Source organism: Mus caroli, unplaced genomic scaffold (genome assembly GCF_978045245.1).
Source record: "Mus caroli unplaced genomic scaffold, Mus_caroli_1 scaffold_8, whole genome shotgun sequence".
Lineage (NCBI taxonomy): Eukaryota > Metazoa > Chordata > Mammalia > Rodentia > Muridae > Mus > Mus caroli.
Window position 1 is genome coordinate 114,871,540 of NW_028227263.1, and position 19,066 is coordinate 114,890,605.

At 52.0% G+C, this 19,066-nt stretch overlaps 2 protein-coding genes across 4 annotated transcripts; both read right to left on the minus strand.

Annotated features, from left to right (window-relative positions):
* Nucleotides 1-1,300: 1,300 nt before the first annotated feature.
* On the minus strand, nucleotides 1,301-15,716 carry Clip3 (CAP-Gly domain containing linker protein 3). 3 transcript variants are annotated; one of them, XM_085841915.1, is made up of 14 exons: nucleotides 15,583-15,716; nucleotides 15,060-15,247; nucleotides 10,556-10,695; nucleotides 10,377-10,470; nucleotides 10,027-10,188; nucleotides 9,503-9,621; nucleotides 8,505-8,741; nucleotides 5,580-5,715; nucleotides 5,299-5,427; nucleotides 4,045-4,188; nucleotides 3,827-3,950; nucleotides 3,580-3,644; nucleotides 2,572-2,644; nucleotides 1,301-1,645 (listed from the first exon to the last, which is right to left on the minus strand). In XM_085841915.1, the coding sequence occupies exons 2-14, from the start codon at nucleotides 15,223-15,225 to the stop codon at nucleotides 1,591-1,593; spliced, it is 1,644 nt and encodes a 547-aa protein (XP_085698041.1). In that variant the 5' UTR covers nucleotides 15,226-15,247; nucleotides 15,583-15,716; the 3' UTR covers nucleotides 1,301-1,590. The 3 variants fall into 3 exon arrangements, with proteins under 3 accessions (XP_085698041.1, XP_029335580.1, XP_021022265.1); XM_029479720.2 differs by having other exon boundaries at nucleotides 15,060-15,270; XM_021166606.3 differs by having other exon boundaries at nucleotides 15,060-15,283.
* Nucleotides 15,717-17,781: 2,065 nt separating this feature from the next.
* Thap8 (THAP domain containing 8) lies at nucleotides 17,782-18,285 on the minus strand. Its single transcript, XM_085842466.1, is given in 5 exon segments — nucleotides 17,782-17,852; nucleotides 17,952-17,955; nucleotides 18,085-18,189; nucleotides 18,191-18,255; nucleotides 18,258-18,285. Coding segments are annotated over 5 exon segments (273 nt in total).
* Between the last annotated feature and the right edge of the window lie 781 nt (nucleotides 18,286-19,066).

Here is a 19,066-nt window from a genome sequence, read left to right on the forward strand (position 1 = left end):
CAAACAAAACTTCCGCCATTCTTACCCAGCAAGGGCACAGGGTCAATGCAGTAACCCCCCAGTGACCTGACACAAGAAGGCCATAGAAACGTCTTTATTGAAGAGGACAGGAGTCATGCTGATTTTAGGGACATGCAGTGAAGGGGCAGTCGTGAGCTGTCCTTGGTGGTCAGGGCCCCAGGTCTGCTCTGGACCTATGGGGCCCTCAGGTTCTCCCGCAGGCTGTTGGTCTGGCCCAGGAGCTGTGAAGTCCTTTGGGGCCAATGACTTAGATTTAGTGTCTTGGACCTGTGACCGGAAGGTACATTGAAGTAGGGACTCCATGACTTGGAGTCCTGTTAGAGCCCTGGGGCCCTGCACATATTAGTAATCAGAGATTTGGGACTTGGGGGTTCCCTTGAAGCTGGGGCCCATGGAATTTGGAGGTTGAGAGATTAGATGATCCATGGACTAAGAGTATTCGAGTCCTCTATCCTTGTTCCAAAGATGGGACTTCCTGTTTGGGGTCTCCTAGTGCCTGGGAGTCAGGTTTGAGATGCCCTGAGAGCCTGGCAACAGGTTCCTTCCTCCCAGTCCTAAGGACCTTGTAGTTGGGAGTTTCCTGAGGGCTTGGGATTGGGGTCTTAAGTTTGGGATTCCCTGGGGATTTGAAGATTCTGTTACTTGGGTAGGGAAGTCCTGGGAATTAGAAATTTGGGGTCTTCTAGAGATCGTGGGGCTTGGAAGGATGGGGAATTTGGGGGATATATATAATATATATTCTCTCTGGAATTTGAACTCCCCAGAGTTCTAGAATGGGGCCTCCAAATTTGGGGATTCCCCCCAAAGGGGGGAAGTTATCACTTTAAAAAATAGAGAATTTTCTGGGAGCCTTGGCCAGCACAGGGACTGTGGGCCATGTGGGGTGGGCTTCATACAAGGCACTGGGGGTTTCTCAGGGTACAGAGGGCAGGAAGACTTGCTGTCCTGTAATTCATGCTTCCAGGACGGTTTTGGTGTTTGAAAATTGGGGTGAGTGGGCCGACTAAGTGGGTGTCTTGTTCAGGGGTGAGAACAGGGACTTAAGTGAGTGGAGGGCATCTCTGATAAGGAGAGTAGAAGATAAGGGCTTTCTGGTGACCTTGGGGTCACAACATTTTGAGGAGACTGATGTTAAATGGGGACAGTGATGTGGCTGGCTATTCTGGAAGTATGGCCTATGCTTAAGGAGAACCAGGGGGGGGGGGTCTTCATTCATGGAACTCTAATTCACTGGTAACTCAAGAACGTCCTGTTGTGGAGAGGGTCAGCATCCCTTGGGTGAAGTGGAAAATGTTTATTGGGGGGAATCTGCTCTGAGGAGTAGGGGACAGGGACTAGCCTGAAGGTGCTACTCAGGGAATCTCTTTTGGGTAACATGAGGTCTGTATTTAGGGAGTCGTCGTGGTGGGAGATCTGTTAATAATGGGGCCTCAGTAATCGAGGGCTGGCTAACGGGGTTTCTATTCTGAAGTCACTGGGAATCTCTATCTTGGGATGGCTGGGGGGGGGGCTCCTTGTGTTAGGAGATGCTAGAGGGGACTCTGTCTCTGTGTTAGGTATCCAGGGCCTCTAAGACTGCATCTCTGCCCTCAGCATCCAAGGAAACCAGCAGCAGAAGAGTAACCTAGAAGAGGAAGAACAGTCAGGTGGGACGTAGGTGTGGGCATCTGGCTCCCTCACTTCACCTCTGTGCCTGGCGTTCTTCCTCTGGCTGTGCCTGTGTACACTTGTACGGTGTGTGTGTGTGTGTGTGTGTGTGTGTGTGCGTGTGCACAGGTTGGGGGAGGGAGGTTTCTGCTTCCTCAGCTGAAGTCTCCAGAAGTCAGGCAAGCCTTGCTTTCTAAAGATGCTCCCCTCCTTTCCTCCTTCCCTCCCTCCTCCTTCGCTGTTTTTGCAGGGCAGGGTCTCGCTACATACCCCAAGCTGTTCTCAGGCTGAGGGCAATCCGCCTGCCTCAGCCTCCCTGTGCTGTATGAGCCACTGTACAAGACAAGAATGGCATACTCTGTCTGTCTGGTCTTTGGTTTGTTTTGGCTTGTTTTTTCCAGACAAGTTTTCTTTGTGTAGCTTGGGCTGTCTTAGAACTTGCTCTGTAGACTAGGCTGGCTCTGCCCCCTAGTGCTGGAACTAAAGTGTGCACCATCACTGCCTGGCTTTTTGGGTTTGGGTTTGGTTTTTTGTTCATTTTTGTTTTCTTTGACAAGCTTCTCTCTGTGTCTCTCTGTGTCTCCCTGTGTCCTGGAACTCATTCTGTAGACCAAGTTGTAAGATGTCCTTGAACCCAGAGAGAGCCACCTGCCTCTTTCCCCTTTCCTTCTTTCTCGTTTTTAAAGTGGGTTTCATGAACGAGACAGTCTCCCACCATGTAGCTCAGGAAGGCATGGAATCCTTGACCCTCCTGTCTGCGGGGCGCTGGGATTACAGACATAACCACCACATCCACTGTACTTACAACTGAACCTCCATTTCCAACCCAAGGAGGGCCTTGCACACCACAGCCAGTGGCCTTGCAGGCATCTCTAACCCTCCGCTAGAAGGCTAGCCACACACCTGGAGATAGAGTTCTCTGACGCAATGTCCTTTGGGGTCCGGACTGTCGTAAAGGTGCGTTTGGGCTGTGTCACTGGAGAAGAAGGCAAAGTCTCAAGGGAGGTGGCAGTTAAGTCACCTGTGTTATTGACAACCCCCTCACACACACACACACACACACACACACACACATACACAGTCATATCTCTCCATGTCTCCAGATCCTGACTAGACCCCTTCATCATCCTCTTATTAGTACCTGGTGACCCCACCATTAGTTATCCACACCTCTAATACTCCTCTGATGAAGCCCTCTTCCCCAGTGCCTGCTTACACCCTTGTTTTTGTTTAGTTAGGTTGGGTTTCATTTGTTTTAAATAGTCTCACTGTGTACTTGAGACGGGTCTAAAATTCGCAGTCCTTCCACTTCAACTCCAGGAATGTTGGTATTACAGATTTTTAATATTTCTTTATGTGCATTGGTGTTCTGCCTGCATGGATGTCTGTGTGAGGGTATCAGATCCCCTAAACTGGAATTACAGACAATTATGAATTGGCATGGGGGTGTTGGGAATTGAACTCTGGTCTTTTGGGAAAACAGCAGTGCCCTTAACCACTGAGCCATTTCTCCAGCCCCACGGGTGTTTTTTTTTTCCCCTCTCTTTTTTTTTTTTTCTCAGTGCTTAGGATTGAACCCAGGGCCTTAAGCTTGTTGAGTTATGTTCCACACCTAATCCCTCACTGGGGGGATTCTAGGCAGGAGCTCTACCACAGAGCCAGGACCCCAACCCCTCACTGGGGGATTCTAGGTAGGGGCTCTACAACTAAACTGTATTCTAAACCCTCATACCCTTGTTAACTTCCCCATATCTACAGGACCTATCTTTCTTGGGGGCCTGTCTCATGTTTTTCTGGCCACATGTATCAGGGTAAATGGCAGAGGTTGTCACTAATATAGAGCTGAGACCCCACAGCCCTTCTCCCATCCTGATACCCATACTCCTTCCTGCATCCCGGCCTCCAACTCACTTGTCACTTGATGCACTTTTTTGGCTCCAACACTGTCTCCAGGGGGATCAGTGGATCCACCAATCCTGGGGAGACACGCAGAAAATTCAGAACCATGAAGGGCTAGGAGCTGAATGAACCCCCAGGGGCCCAAAGGAAATAGGTACAGTACAACAACCAACTATGTCTCGCCAGTCCAAAAGGACCATCTAAGGGGAGACATGGACTCTAGGTGGCTTCCTGAGCAGAGGGGCACAGCGAGGCTCACCTCTGGATACGAGATGCTGGTGCAAAGACCCCATGCCTCGGGGCACAGGTAAAGTACCGGACGCCGAACACAGAGCCGTCATGTTTGCCTGTGGGCTGGTCCAGCTCGATGCCATACCAGTAACCTGTAATAAGGGTGTTGCCAGGAGGCCTCAACCTCAGTGCCAACCCAGGGCCTTGTGCATCTGAGTCACATCCCACCCCAGAGCCCACCCTCACCTGGAGCAAAGTCAGTCTTCCCATAGAAGCGCACAATCCCCTGCTTCTGGCCTGCCACAAGGACTTGGTCTCCAACCTCAGCTTTGGCCCCTTCACGCTGCTGCAGACTGCCCAGAGATGGGGAAGATGGGGACTTCTTCTTCCCTGGGAATGAAAGGTAAAGATATGGAACCCAAAGGAAAAATGGAGGTGGAAATCAGGAGCCCCCAAATTTCCCTTCAATAATGCAGGAAAGAAAGTTGGAGCCATGGCTCAGGAATACAGCACTTGCTTAGCATATATTTGAGTCCTGAATACAATCCCTAGTGTGACCAGACAGCAAAAGAAAAGGAACTGGAGGTAGTGAGTGATAAGGGACTATAGTCCCAGGGCTCAGGAGATATGAACTAAGGTGGGGTTTTCGCTTTTGTTTTCTGAGACAGGGTTTATGTGGCCCTACAACTCATTCGTAGACCAGGCCGTCCTTGAACCCACAGAGTTCCACCTGCCTCTGCTTCTCTAGTGCTGGGATCAAAGGAATACGCCACCATCACTCAGTAAGCCAAGGTGTTCAAGATCAGCCTATGCAACCCCGTGGGACCTCACCTAGAAAATAAATAGGGTTGAGCTCAGCTCAGCGTTGAGAACCTGAGTTTAATTCCCGGCAGTCGTGTGAAGAGGAAGGGGCAGTCTTGGGCACCAAGACACTGGACACAGGCTGGAGCCTGTGTGCTGGCCAGTCTAGCCAAATATATGATCTTATGTTCAGGGAAAGATTCTGTCTCACAAAACTTAAGCAGAAGCTGGGCAGTGGTGGCAAACTCTTCTAACCCCAGCTCTCAGGAGGCAGAGGCAGGCGGATCTCCACGTGAGCAGGCATGTATTTATGAGAGCGCCCACCAACACTTGTCCACACATGGTCACATACATCAGAGAGAGGGGGGACAGTGGTAAGATAAGGCTGAGTTTTGGTCTGAGAGTACCTCTGTTCATAAAAGGCAGAAACTTCGGGAAGAGTGAAACCCCTATAGACAGATTCTTCCCTAAAGCTGGGAGAGGTCTTGGGGCCTGAGAGTAAACTAAGTCTCAGGAGGCTGGGAACCCCAGACTAAAAGCTGGTTTGGGCCAGTGGTGGGTGAGAGGAGAAACCAAGTCACTGAAGGAGGGAGTCAGCTTATTCTCTACAGTTGGTGTTGAGGAAAGACAGAATCCTGAGCTACCCAACAGCGTTCCCAAGGCTGCCTCTTCCCACGCCTTTGACTCCACACTCCTCACCTTTGTGTTCTCTTCGGCCCTTGCCAGTTACGCGGGAGAAGTCCATGCGGGGAGTCCGGGGTGTGGAGGTAACAGATGACGGGGGTGCATCCACTGCCTTGGAGACTTTGGACACAGATGCAAAGAGACCTGAAGAGGAAGCAGACACTGGGATTAGCATTGCCCGAGCCAAGAGACCCTTAGGCTTTGCTGTGTCTCTTCCCATCCCCTTTCCCCAGACAGCAGCATCAGAATTGAGCATACCCCCATCCCACCGACCTGGGCTCCAGTCAGAGACTGACCTTGCTTGGGAGGGCAGATGAAGTACCGGACACCCCCAACGCTGCCATCGTTCTTGCCTTCTGGTTCATCTAGCTCCACGCCCACCCACTGGCCGCTGGCAAACTCAGTGGTCCCACAGAACCTCAGCGTGCCTGTCTGGCGGGGGGAACAAGGATGACATGGCTTGGGCAGGGGCCGTGGATACCATGGTGGACCACTGACAGACAGGCAGCATAGCAGAGTGGATGCAGGAACCAGGTTCAAATCTCAGCTCTGGCTCTTGTTGGCTAGGTGACTACATAGGTCTCTTTATCCCTCAGCTTCCTCATCCACCAAATGGGAACAAAGACTGCATCCTCTTAATAAAGATGTTGAGGGGATTGGGATATAGAACTCGATGGCAGAGTGCCACTATGCATAAGGCCCTGGGTTCCAGCCCCATAAGCGAAAAAGATTGTCTCAGATCAATCTTACCTACTTCAGTAATAGCCACAAGTGACATACAGCTCAAAGTTTGACACTAGCTCTGGTGACTCATGTCTACAACCCCAGCACTTCAGATGCTGAGGCAGAGAACTGCCGGAAGATCAAGGCCAACCTTGATCACACAGGTTCCAGTCTGGCCTAAGCTACAGAGTGAGCCCTGTCTCAGTTCATTTGTGCCCCCACCTCCACCTGCCTTGAGCTAGGCTTCCCCAGTGCTGGGATTTCAGGCACGTGGCTTTATGCCTGCCTTAAGAGTAGGGGAGATGACATTTTTTAAGACACATACAAATGCCAGAGACGTGGCTCAGTAGTTAAGAGCACTTGATGTTAAGATGGCAGAAGGTTGTTTCCCAGCACCCATGCCAGGAGGCTCACAACCACCTGTGACTGTAACTCCGGGAATCCAGTGCCCTCTTCTGGACTCCTGGGGTACTGCACTGCTGTGCACACATTTAAAAACACATCTATACAAAACAAAAAACAAAAACTTAGCTGCAGAGAGTTCTCAGTGACTGTGGTCACTATAATCCTGAGAGGTCTCCTGATTTTAACATACCTTGGATTCATCTTTTTTTTTCTTTTTTGGTTTTTTTTGGTTTGCTTTTGTTTTTGTTTTTTTTTTTCCCCAAGACAGCGTTTCTCTGTATAGCCCTGGCTGTCCTGGAACTCACTTGGTAGACCAGTCTGGCCTCGAACTCAGAAATCCACCTGCCTCTGCCTCCTGAGTGCTGGGATTAAAGGTGTGTGTCACCACGCCCGGCTTTTTTTCTTTTTTGAATCAGGGTTTCAAGTAGCCCAGGCTGGGCTTGGACGTCTGACTTCCCTGTTTCTGCCTCCTGAGAGCTAGGAATGTGCCACCACACACAGCCATTCTTTTTTTTTTTTTTTTCTCTCTCTGCAGTGCTCATGCATGCTGGGCAAGCATTCTACCACTGAGCTAATAGCTCTCACTCCCAGCCATGAGTCCCTTGTCTAAAGAACAGGCTAACTAAAGCTGGAGATGCAGCTCAGCGACAGAGCACTTGCCTAGTATCTAGGAAGCACTAGCGCTCTCTCTCTGGAACAACAGACAGACGGATTGACAGGGCTAGCCTGCTAACTGTTCTCTATGGGGATGGGGACGGTGCCCAGCAAACAAAGCACAGTTAGCATATACCGGGCTCTCTTCTAAAGGCCTCAGACTCCTGACACACACCTCCAACCTGCCCGTGGTGGGCACTGTCATCTCACTTTCAGGGGCAGAAGCTGACAGAGGGGCACCACTATCCCAGGACCTACTCCTGGTGTGTGACAAAGCTGAACGGAACCCGGGCAAGCTACTAAGCCTAAGCTGGTTGTTGCTTTAGCAGTGCTGGGTATCCCATGGCTAAGGACAGAAGGCGAGCCTCTTCTGGGATATCAAATGGGGAGGGTAAGCCTCAGACCCTCAAACTGTCCAGTGAGTTACAGGAGCTTTTCTGGATGTGCCACAGTGAGCTCTTTAAAAATGGTGTTTGAACTCAGGTTGCCGAACCTGTATGGCAAGCACCTTTTCCTCTGGGCCGTCTCATGGCCCTAGGAGCTTTTGGTTAGGAAACAAAACACTTGCCAAACAAACAAACAAAAATCCAAATCCCACTTCCTACAAGAGGTCTGCGGGTCTGGTGCGATCCAGCCCCTTCCGAACTCTCTAGCTCCACTCCTGTCCCAGGATCCCTCTGCTTGCGCACTGTTCCTTCCTATCGGCCGTCACTTTAGGAGCTCCTTCCTCAGCTTGAACATCACGTCCTCAGGGAAGCCTTCTCGGAACACTCCAGCTAAAACCTCTCCTGCCTCCAGCCAGGGTCTGTTTCCTAAACCCAGGCACTGAGTGTCTGTCACCGTCCCTGCTGCCACTGGGACTGAACAGAGCCACCGCAGCACTTTACTGTCTACTCCATTACCAGCAGAACTCCACGGAGCAGAGCTGGGGTTGCCATGACCCCCTGTCCTAAAGCACAAATGCGCTGGCACGAGGGGCACCAGGCAAGGGAAAGAAAGCTGAGGTGGGCAGAGGAAACACACTTTCTCTGCCTCTTCCCAGCCGCCCCCTGTTGGCTTTAACTCAAGACACTTCCTGCTTCTCTTCTCCTGGGTCACTTAGCTTCTATCCTGAGGCCCCTAACATCCCAGTGAAAGCCCTGACTTTGCACCCGAGGGTGAAGTGGGTCACAGGCCTTCCAGGAGAACCCCGGTTATGCAGAGAGCTATGCTAATCACTGTTTCAGCTGTGACTGTAACTGCAGTCAGGGGCAGGTCTGTCAGAGCTCAGCACAGGGTGTACATCGTACAAATGTAGTGTGCTGATAACTTCTAGGAGAAATGAAGTACGGTGTGACTGCCAGGGAGTCTGTCTGAAGCCCATGCACCCAGCTCTAGGGGCTGGGGGGTGGGGAATGATGTGAGACTGAGTCCTCCCCACCCCTCATCCCAGCCCTGACCTTCTGCCCATCAAGGAGCACTCTGTCTCCTAGGCGCAGGCCCAGCGCGCTGAGCATGAGATTGCCTGGGACGTTGTCATAGTTGGGTAGTGTAACTTTGGGCAGGGTGCAGGACAGTGGCACAGCCTCTTCTAGGAGTGTCCGCAGTTCCTTGGCCACCAGGGCCGCCTCTGCCTTGTCAAGGGACATGTCCATGGGGTCTGGGACCACTTCCGCTGGTACCTGTCCCTTTCGGTTCTGTGGATAAAAGAGAACACAAGAAACAAGGACTGAGTGGGACAAGCCATACCCCTTTAGAGACCACACCTCAGACCCCCAGATTGGGTAAAGCAAGAGTTATGCTAAGTTACACCCTAGGTCAATTTGGGAATAGGAGGAAATGGAGGGTAAAGATGCGGATGTGACCTGGGTGCAGCGGTGCATGTCTGCCAAGTATGGGGGGGGGGGAGTTCCAGGCCCTCCAGGGCTACATAGTGGAACCTTGGGGGGAAAAAAAGTGGTGGTACACACTTTTAGTTCCTGCACTAGGGAGGCAAAAGCAGAAGTAGGCATACCTCTGAGGGGTTGAGGCCAGCCTGGTCAACACAGAGAGTTTCAGGCCAGCCAGGGCTATAGTAAAACCCCATCTCAAAACCAAACAAAATCAGACAATAAAAAAATAGACAGAGACTCAAAGTCAACCTCCAAGACTCTAGGCCTGTTACATCACTGACCCTGGTCACCCAGGACTGAAAGAACACACTCCTCACAGCACATCCTGGGCAATTCTTTTGATCTCTTCACCTCAGACTCCCCATTGTAAAACGGGGCGTATAGTAATTAGAAGTGACCTGCTGCATAACGAACAGTATGTGAATCTCAGGTGTGGTTTCACTTGTTTGTTAAATGTGCAGAGGTGTCCTGATGTATTAGGAGAGGGCTTGATCCTCTCTTTGGAGACCTGCTGAAGGGAAGGGGAGAAGGCAGGAGGGAGGGGATAAAGGGGTGAGTGGCAGTACCCTCAGTGCTGGGTTGGCACCATGCTCCAGTAAACATTTGGCAGCGCCCAGGCACAGATTCGAGGCAGCGATGTGAAGAGCCGAGCCATGGTTGAAGTCACTGCAGGTGGAGTTCACCACTGGGAAGTGGGCAGGTGAGGGAAGGGTAAGAGTGAGTGACTGTCTGCCACATCTGCATGGAGTCTCACCCCTGCCTGCTCAGGGCTCCCAGTCTCTAAACATCTTGCCCAACCTGCCCTTCTGTCACATATATGACCCCATCACCACTTACCCCCCCACCAACACACTAGACTCCTGCCATCCCGCGTCCGTGCATGTCTATCTATCCCTTGTTTCCTGTTTGAATCCCAGCACCCTTCAACCTTAGGCCTCAGTCTTTTATCCTTTCATCTTGAGTTTTTCCCCCCTTAACCAGATGGATGGTGGCCCCCACGCTCTCAAAACCCTGGGCACCCTTCTCCCTCTAAGAAACTCCACCCCTCATCCAAGCCACACCCCGTTCCAGAGAGACTCCGCCTCCTCACCCCTGGGCCTCGCCCCCTTCAGCAGCACACGCACAAGGTCTGGCACATCAAAATAGGCGGCATAGTGAAGGGCGTTCATGTTGGTCCAGCGGCTGCGCAGGGTCACATCTGCGCCTAGCGCCAGCAGCTGCTGTGAGAGACGCACAGCGGCCGCAGGGTCTCCTGCAAAGAGCGGGTGTCAGCTGGGAAGCCATTTTCCAATACAAGTGCCCAACACGTTGGGTGGGACCCTTGTGTCTCAGTTATGCATTTTGGGGTCTTGGATAACAATCACCAGATGTGCTATTAGGGCCTGAGTCCTCAGTGGTCTTGAGGGCTGGGAGCCTAGGTTGTGGGGTCTGGGCTCTTACCGACTCCATGGGCCCCAGCTTTGCACGCATAATGGAGCAGTGTCATATCTGTGAGTCCATCACGATCATTCACGTGGCAGCCACGACGAAGAATCTGTGAGCACCAGATAACAACATGGGATTACCCAAACACGGGCAACCGGGTCTCCTCCCTCCCCAACCTCCCGAAGTGCTCCTACCTCATTGCCAATGACATCAATCTTGTGCTGGACTTGGGGGACCCACTGGCGTACAATGGCGAACAGCTCTGGGATGGTGGTCTTCGGGTCAAACAGAATTTCCTGGCACGCAGGGTCATTGGGATCGAAGAAGGTAAAAGCTGAAGAAAGAAGTACAGACTCAAGCCATCTCCCCTTTGCATCACGAGGGAAGGAGACTCTACCATGTTGCCTTTAAAGAGTCTTGAATACATGGTTTGAAACGGTGGCACACAGGCCACAGTCAACCCACAGGTGTTGTCTGGAAAACCAGCAGGTTTCAGCACAAGGAGGGCACTAAATGAAAAGCATACAGATCCCCCCAGTGTCTTAAGAAATTGGTAATTCCACCCTTTGAAAGAGAGTGGTTGCATGTTCAGCATCTTTACAGCTGCATGTTCAAGGGTCCTGCTAAGCCTCTGGGCCCCAGTTACCAGGTCAAACTCTGGGCACAGTGAGCTGGGTGTGGTAGCACACGCCTGTCATCTCAGCACGTGGAATCTGAGGCTAATATGGACTGCCTGACTACACGGAGACATCCACATCAGCTTGATCTACACAGCAAGACCCTGCCTCCACAATGTAGCTGCTGGAGACGGAGCTCGGTGGTAGAGGCTGGCTTAGCATGCATGAGGCCCTGAATTCAGTCATCAGCACCGTGTGTGTGAGTGTGTGTGTGTGTGTGTTGTGTTGTGTGTAGAACAGACACGGTCTAGTCAAATCCCAAGAGGAGGTAAGTTTTTCTTTTTAATTTTTATCCGAAAAGCCCGGTCAGACACAAAGCACATGAGAGACAGAAACAGATGGAGCTCGGTGACTTCTAAGACAGCCTGGTCTAAACAGGGAGTTCTAGGCCACCAGAGGCTATACAATGAGACCTTGTCTCAGATATGCCAGAAATCTTTTGTGTTTTTGTTATTATTGTTGTTTGTTTGCTTTTTGGTTTTTCGAGACGGTTTCTCTGTATAGTCCTAGCTGTCCTGGAACTCACTCTATAAACCAGACTGGCCTCGGACTCAGAAATCTGCCTGCCTCTGCCTCCCAAGTGCTGGGATTAAAGGCATGCGCCACCACTGCCCAGCCTTGTTTGTTTGTTTTAAAAAAAAAAAAACTCAAAGGTATCTTTACAGATTTCTGGAGACTGGGGAAATGACTTAGCGGTTCAGGTCCCATTCTGTGCTTGCTGAGGACTTAAGCTCCGCCCCCAGCACTTTGCTCACATAGCTCACACCTGGCTGTTAGTCTTGTTCTAGGGTGACACCTGACCTGATACCTCCGGACTTCTCAAGCACCTGCACTCACGTGTATGTACCCACACACAGATGCACATGAATACACATAATTAAGAACAATAACAAAATAATAAATCTTTAAAAGTTTAAGCTCTGTGTAGCATCTCTAAAACAGAGCCATGAATGGGCTCGGTCCGATTCATGGACCAGCCAGCCAGGGCAGTGCTGGAAGGCATGTCTGTTTCTTGAATGGGATGCTGGTGAGCTGGTCTGGGTGACACTCCACGGAGGCCTCAGCATGTGCTCAGTGGACGAATAAGTGAAGACTGGATCCCACACATCCAGAGGCGTGACCATGGACAGCGACCATGAACAGAGAATCAGGAGTCTGTCCCCATCCACTAACGTCACAGCCTGTCCTGGCTCAGAACATTCCTCTGGCTCCCAGCTGCCCACAGGCCTCCCCGTGGTGCACAAGGCTCTGCACAATCTGCTCCCTTTATCTTCTGCACCCTCCCTCTCCCTTAGCCCTTCAGCCAACTGACCTTCTGTCCCTCCAATGTGCCAAGCAAATCCTGGCCTCTCTGCACTGCTGTTGTTCAGTGTCCTCCTTCAGGCCTTCATAATGCTTTGCAAGCCCAAATCCACAGAGAGGCCTCCTCACACCACCCAGCCTCAACCGCTAGCCCTGGCCTCCTGTCCAAGCTGCCTGTTAACGTCTTGGCGTAGCGCAAAGCCCCCAAAAATAGTACGTATGGTCCTTCCTCTTCCCTCTTCTCTCCCTTGCCCTCTCTCTCCTTCCCTTTCTCCTCCTAGTCCTCTCCCTGCTGAGGATAGAATCCAAGGCTTTGAGCTAAGCAAGCTGAACAACACCCCAAGTTTCTCTCCTCTCTTTTCTCGCTCCCATTCTCGATTGTCACCTTCACCATAAAGACTTCATGCACACACTGTGTTTCTGTCCCGCCTTCCTTATGCCTCTATCCTCATTGGGAGGTGTGTCTACATTATGCCTACTTCACACAGCACCACCATGCAGGAGAGGTCTAGTGGATCTCTTCAGAAATAAAACATGAACGGAGCAAACAAACACCACCGGCAGCTTTCTCCCTGAATAAGCAACACTTCCAAGACCTTTGTCCTACAAGCAGGACCATTCCCGGGGCCCGGCCTAGGTTCTGTGACTTCCAGCCAGATCCTGTTCAATTTCTAAAGGTTTTCCACTTTGCTGGGGTGGATCCCAAACTCCCACATGATACTGTTGTATGTGGCTCTGTGTATACACATATGGACAGTGTGCACCATGGGAACAGAGGTTAATGTCATCGGGTGTCTCCCTCTGTTGGCCACATTAGTTTTGAGATAGGGTCAGCTCCAGGCATCCCCCGTCTCTGACTCCCCGGCACTACATTACAGATGCCAGCGGCCAGTGCCCAGTGCCTAGCCTTGTACGTGTGTACTGGGGATCTAAATATGTCTAAATGGCAAGGACTCTCTCAAATGAGCCATCTCTCCAGATAATATTCTTTTTATTTTTCTAGCTAGACTAAAATTTGTCCCTCTGATCGATCCCTTGTAGGTGACATGTCCACAGGCGATCCCTCCCGCCCCATCCCCCAACTCTCTGAACCTAGCACTAGTTTCTGAATCTCACAGCCCCTGGGCGCTGCCAGCCAACACCTTCGCTGGAGAGGTCCTCACACCTCTCCCCCACATCCAGCCAGGGCTGAGTTCCATCTCTCTCTCTAATCAGAAGCCAGAAGGAGCTTTCAAGGTTGTCAATCAAGAGCCAGTGGGATGGCTCTGCTGGTAAAGGCTTGTCACCAAGCCAGATGACCCAACTTCGATCCCGAGGACTCACGGGGTAAAAGGAGAGAAAGATCTAGAGAAATGTGTCATTTGACTGGCACACAGATGCCGTGGCATGCACGTGCAAGCACACACAAAATCAACTAAAATGTAATTAACAAGGCTGCCCTACTCTATTTTTAGATTGCACACATGCACACACTGTTCTCTCCTTTCCACGCTCAGAAAACAGGGAAAGCCCTTGGTGTGGCCTGGAAGTCCCTCCCAGACCTGTCCCCATTTCTGATTACTCCCTAAACGCAGCTTTGTGGTCTTGCAATTCCAAATGCATTTCTGCCCTCCAGGCCTCTGCACACACTCTTCTACATTTCTGCCCCCAGGCCTCTGCACACACTCTTCTTTTGCATTCCTGCCCCTGGGCCTTTGCACACACTCTTCTACATTTCTGCCCCCAGGCCTCTGCACACACTCTTCTTCTGCATTTCTGCCCCAGGCCTTTGCACACACTCTTCTACATTTCTGCCCCCGGGCCTCTGCACACACTCTTCTACATTTCTGCCCCCAGGCCTTTGCACACACTCTTCTGCATTTCTGCCCCAGGCCTTTGCACACACTCTTCTCCAACTGGAGCTATTGGTCCAAGCTGCTTACAGCTGCTTCCTCCTGGTGCTTCTGGCCTCAGTCTGCAATGCACCTAATCAGAAAGAGCCAGCAACTACCCATGTCTCCCGCTGGACGCCTCGCCTTTTGATACTTTGACAGCACACACTCCACTGTGCACAGTGAAGGTAGTGTGTCCCTTCACTTGTTGGATCTCTCTGAGAGCAAGGCTGATGCCTGAATTCTCCATCCTCCATGAATGAATAGACACTTCGTTTCCCCAGTTACTCTCAGCTCCTCCCTCACACCCTTCCACCCCAGACCCTTGACTCCTGTGTTTAATTCTCCTGCAGCCTCCTCCTCCCCCCTCATACCTGGGTTTTCCCCACATGCTACCTCTTAAGGGGAACCCTGTCTTTAAAAGCTCTTGCAGCATTCTGTGCTTGATAAAATCAATCTCATTGTCTCCTGTAATCTCATATTTAGCCTCATTTGTGGGACTGCGATTGGGGAGTTCTCTCGGCAAAGCCTTAGGAAAGTCTTGCTCTGTGCTGTAGCTCCAGTTCCTAGCATAAAGTTAGGCTCGCAGTAGCTTCCAGACAGTGTTTGTTGAACGACTAAACGACTGAATTGATATGTCATGAATGGAGAACTAGAATTTTTCCAACCCCCATTCTCTAACAGATGAGTGTAATTAACGAAGGAGAGCCGTCTAAAGGGCTCATCAACTAAGACTCCAGTGGACCACCTTCAGCATGCCCCCATCATCACCATCTATACAGCTCAGCCAAGCCACCCACCATCACCTAAAGCTCCAGACTAGATTCTAGGGTGGGGACAGTGGTTACCGTAGTCTTTGGGGAGCGGAGCAGGTGCTGAGGGGTGCACAACTGGCTTCTGCCGGCGCTCCTGGGTGGGGCTAGGGGCTTCTGGAACTGGTTCGTCTTCTTCTTCCTCCTCTTCCTCCTCCCCTCGGGGCGGAGGGGCCATTGGGGCAGGATCCGTCTTAGTCATGGTCCTCTGTAGCCCTTGGGGGCTGGTGCAAAGTTGGGGGGTGGCCTGGAGGCAAATCCTTAAGATAGAGGTCAGCTTGAGAGGACTCCCCACAGCGCGGGGGTCCAAGCCCCTTCAAGAGCCACGGGCGGCCCCCTAGTCCCCAGCTCTGGATTTGGGCAACCAAAGGGATCCCCGTTACTCGTTAGAAGGCCCAGGGATATGGGCCCCAATGCCTGCCACTTCTCTCAGGCCCAGCCTCCCATTCTTCTCTTCGGGTGCCAGGCCCCTGGGTCTCGGCCGCCCCCTCCCGGGGTTTGTTTATCTAGGGATGCAGGATGCTTCGCCCCTCCCCTTCTCCCCAGCCTCCCATCTTACCTCAGATGGCTCCGATTGGAGAGCAAGGCTGGGACTGAAGAGAGTTCAGGAGTATCAGGGTGTCAGTGTCGGGGGACGAGATGGGGGACGAGAGGGAGACAGAGAGAATGGGGACGAGACGAGGCCCAGACGCTGGCGGGGGATGGGGATGGAGAAGGAGGGGCGCTGGCGGAGCATGCGCAGTGACAAGACACGGGGGAGGAGAAGCTGGGAGACAGAGCGCTGAGGCAGACGCTGGAGGCCACGGGAAGGGGCTAGACACTCAGGATCTCCAGAGGAAGGGGAGATAGTCCCCTGGAAGGATGTGACAAGCATAGAATTGGAACAGGGTGAGGTAGACAGGAGGACTAAAAAGACATGGGTGGGAACGGGTGTTTTCCTCCACTTAGCAAACCAGGTCGTGTTTAGCAGTGGTGAGTCTGGTACAGTGTCAGCCCTTTGTAAAATCTCAGTCCTACTCCTTCTATGCTCATCCCACGTCCCACGTAAGGGGAGGGCCACATTTTTCTCTTCACTCTTACCCTCATCACCCAGGACAGAAAGGTTAGCCACCTGCTCAAGGATGGTGGTGATACTTGAACCAAGCGTCGTGGTTGCGGTAGTGTAGAGGGGTGCCCAGCGGTCTCTGGGTGCCATCTCTAAAAATATGTATCACTTCTAGCTCACACCTGCCTGGCCTTACCTGTTACACCCCAAATCACCGTGGCTTGGGCCTTCCACCTCTTCCTTCTAATGGGCAGACTGGGAATCCCCTCTTCGAGATAGTTCCAGAATTTTATCCTGCCTCTCCCTGCCTGGACCAGCCTCAGCCTCGTCTATTCTCTCTCTGTGTCCTCAGCCTGGCTGAACTGGTGCTGTAATAACAAGCTCTGCCTCTGGACCTTGCTGGACTCAGATACATTTGCTTGCCTGACACCAACCCCGGCAATAGCCAGTGTCAGTAGGTATGGTACAGGCCTACAACCCTGGCACTTAGGACGCTGAAGGCAGAGGCCTTGGATGCAGAGCCAACCTGGGCAACATAGCAAGAACCAATTACAATCGCTTCCTCCTCCACCTCCTCCTCTTCCTCTTCCTCCTCACACACACTCTCTCCAGTGTGGTCCACCATAGCCCACCATGTCCCTACATGACCTTGCCTGTCACCTCTCCATCTTCACCTTCCCTTAGGATCCACTTAGTTCACTTCACTACATCTGTACCACATCCTCACCGTCCCTTCCGCCTAGGAACTCTTCCCACAGACACCTGGATGGTTCCCTCCCTTCCTGCTTAGTATTTTACCCGTAAGTACCTTTTCAGTGACATCTTTGCTCTTTATAAAAATTGTACCCACCCCCCTAGGTGTTCTCTAGGGCAGTCCAGCCGTCCCCACTGTGATGGCCCAGATGGTAGGAGCTCTGCTGAGTTGTTCTTACCCTGGCCCAAGTGCCCTCCAGACAGGCTCCGTCTCCACCCACGTGCCACAGACACACTGCTGTCAACCACTCTCCTTCAGTCTTTATTGGTTCGGAGTGATTTGGTTTACTAGCTCACCTTCTTCTCAAGCAGACATGAACTCAAAGGTAGCCATGGTTGGAGGCTGTGTCACCCACAGCAGGTGTCAGCAGGCCTGCTCGGTTGTGACACGGTTGCAAATAGCCTAAGCTAGCCTTGAACTTGCTGTCATTCTCTTGCCCCTGCCTTCCTCTTGGTAGGATTACAGGCCTATTGTGGTTGGCGGGTGCTGGATGGAACTCGGGGAAGGGGGGTGGTTTGGCTCTTATAGGCAAGCCCTCTGCTGCAAGCCCACTCCTACACCCCCACAGATACTGAAGGCTCTTTAACACTGGACCCTGGTTTAAAGCAGAGACCCTGCAGGTGGAGCCAGTGTCCTGGTTGCCAGTCCCAGAGGTTCTCAGACAGTACAATGGACGCTTGTGTGCACAGGCCAGCAGGCTCTCCCAGTGCAGCTGCCACACCAGCTGTTCCAAAGCTCACAGCTGTGCCCGGTGCTGCTCTTGGTGTCTCTGAACCTGTGAACTTGCTGTTTCGGCACCCCAAGAGTAGCTTGGTGCTGGTCAGGGGCTCCAAGCCCTGGCACTGTGGAAGCAAGTAGGAAGGACAATGGCGGCTGCTGCCTCAGGGTCTCCCCAGAGATAGAGGTCCCAGCACCGCGAAATATACTGAGCCAGAGGCTGTGTGGCTGGGCTCCAGGGGCTAAGGGGAAACTTCCTGTCCAGGAGGAAATGGTAGTGCCTCGGGCTTCTTGGTGTTCCTGGTTCTTGGTTCTGGAAGACAGGATGGAAGGGAGGGGTTAGAACATCAGAGAAGTACTCCCAGGGGCATTCCTCTGGGTGTTAAGGACTGGGGTCAGCTTCTACAGGGACCTCCCTTAGAGGGGAAGACTGAGGGGCAGAATCGAAGAAGGGCTTGCCTTGGTGGGTGGGGGCTGGAGCCCAGATTCTATGGTTATTCCCTAGTGGAGAAGGCTGGGATCAGCCTCTGCAGGGACCTCCTTACCTTGTCAGTTGATGCCCTGGAGACGGTGGAGGATACTGCATCAGGCTGCAGGGAGTGAACTCCCCATCACCCCTGGAAGCAGGAGGGTGTGGAATGCTCACTTGCTCAAGTACTAGGGGCAGCTGGACACCCAGTGCTCACTGCCCATGTGCTGCAGACAGGCCTACAGCCTGGACCATCCTTCAGGGGAACTTGCAACATGGCGAATACGTGCTACAGTTCCCCATATGCCCTGACCTGAGGATATTCATACCCAAGGGCCCTGGGCATGGCTCCGGGTTCATGCCTCCCACCCAGGCTGGCTCTCCAATGCGCACATCCTATTTTGGGGGCTCCATTATCAATCATCTCCCCTGCTCCTCTCATCCCAACTTGATTCCTCCTTCTTCCAGCTGGGTTCTACCATGGCTGTCCACTGCCAGCCTCCAATTCTGTTCTTGTGCATGACTTTGAGGGAGAAGTTTATAAAATTTGATATATAGGATATGAGAGTCTGAAGCCAAGGAAAAACACTTCCTTCTTATCTATACAACAGGGATTCTTCCACAATATAATCTGTGTGTATATGTGCATGCACACTCACATACGCATCCAAGAAACATCCACCTACAGCTGGACATGGTGGAACACATAAGCCCAGCATTAAGGAAACTGAGTGTCTTAGTTAGGATTTTACTGCTGTATAGAGACACCATGACCAAGGCAACTCATAAACAACATTTAATAGAGGCTGGCATACAGAGTCAGAGGTTCAGTCCATTGTCATCAACACAGGAGCATGGCAGCATCCAGGCAGACATGGTGCAGGAGGAGCTGAGAGTTCTACATCTTCATCTGCAGGGCTTTATTGGAAAACTGACTTCCAGGCAGCTAGGGTGGGGGTCTTAAGCCCACGCCCACAGCAACACACACACACACACACACAAATTGAGAGAAAGGGAGACCAATATTTCTAAGAATGGTTACTGTATTGGTTTCTGTA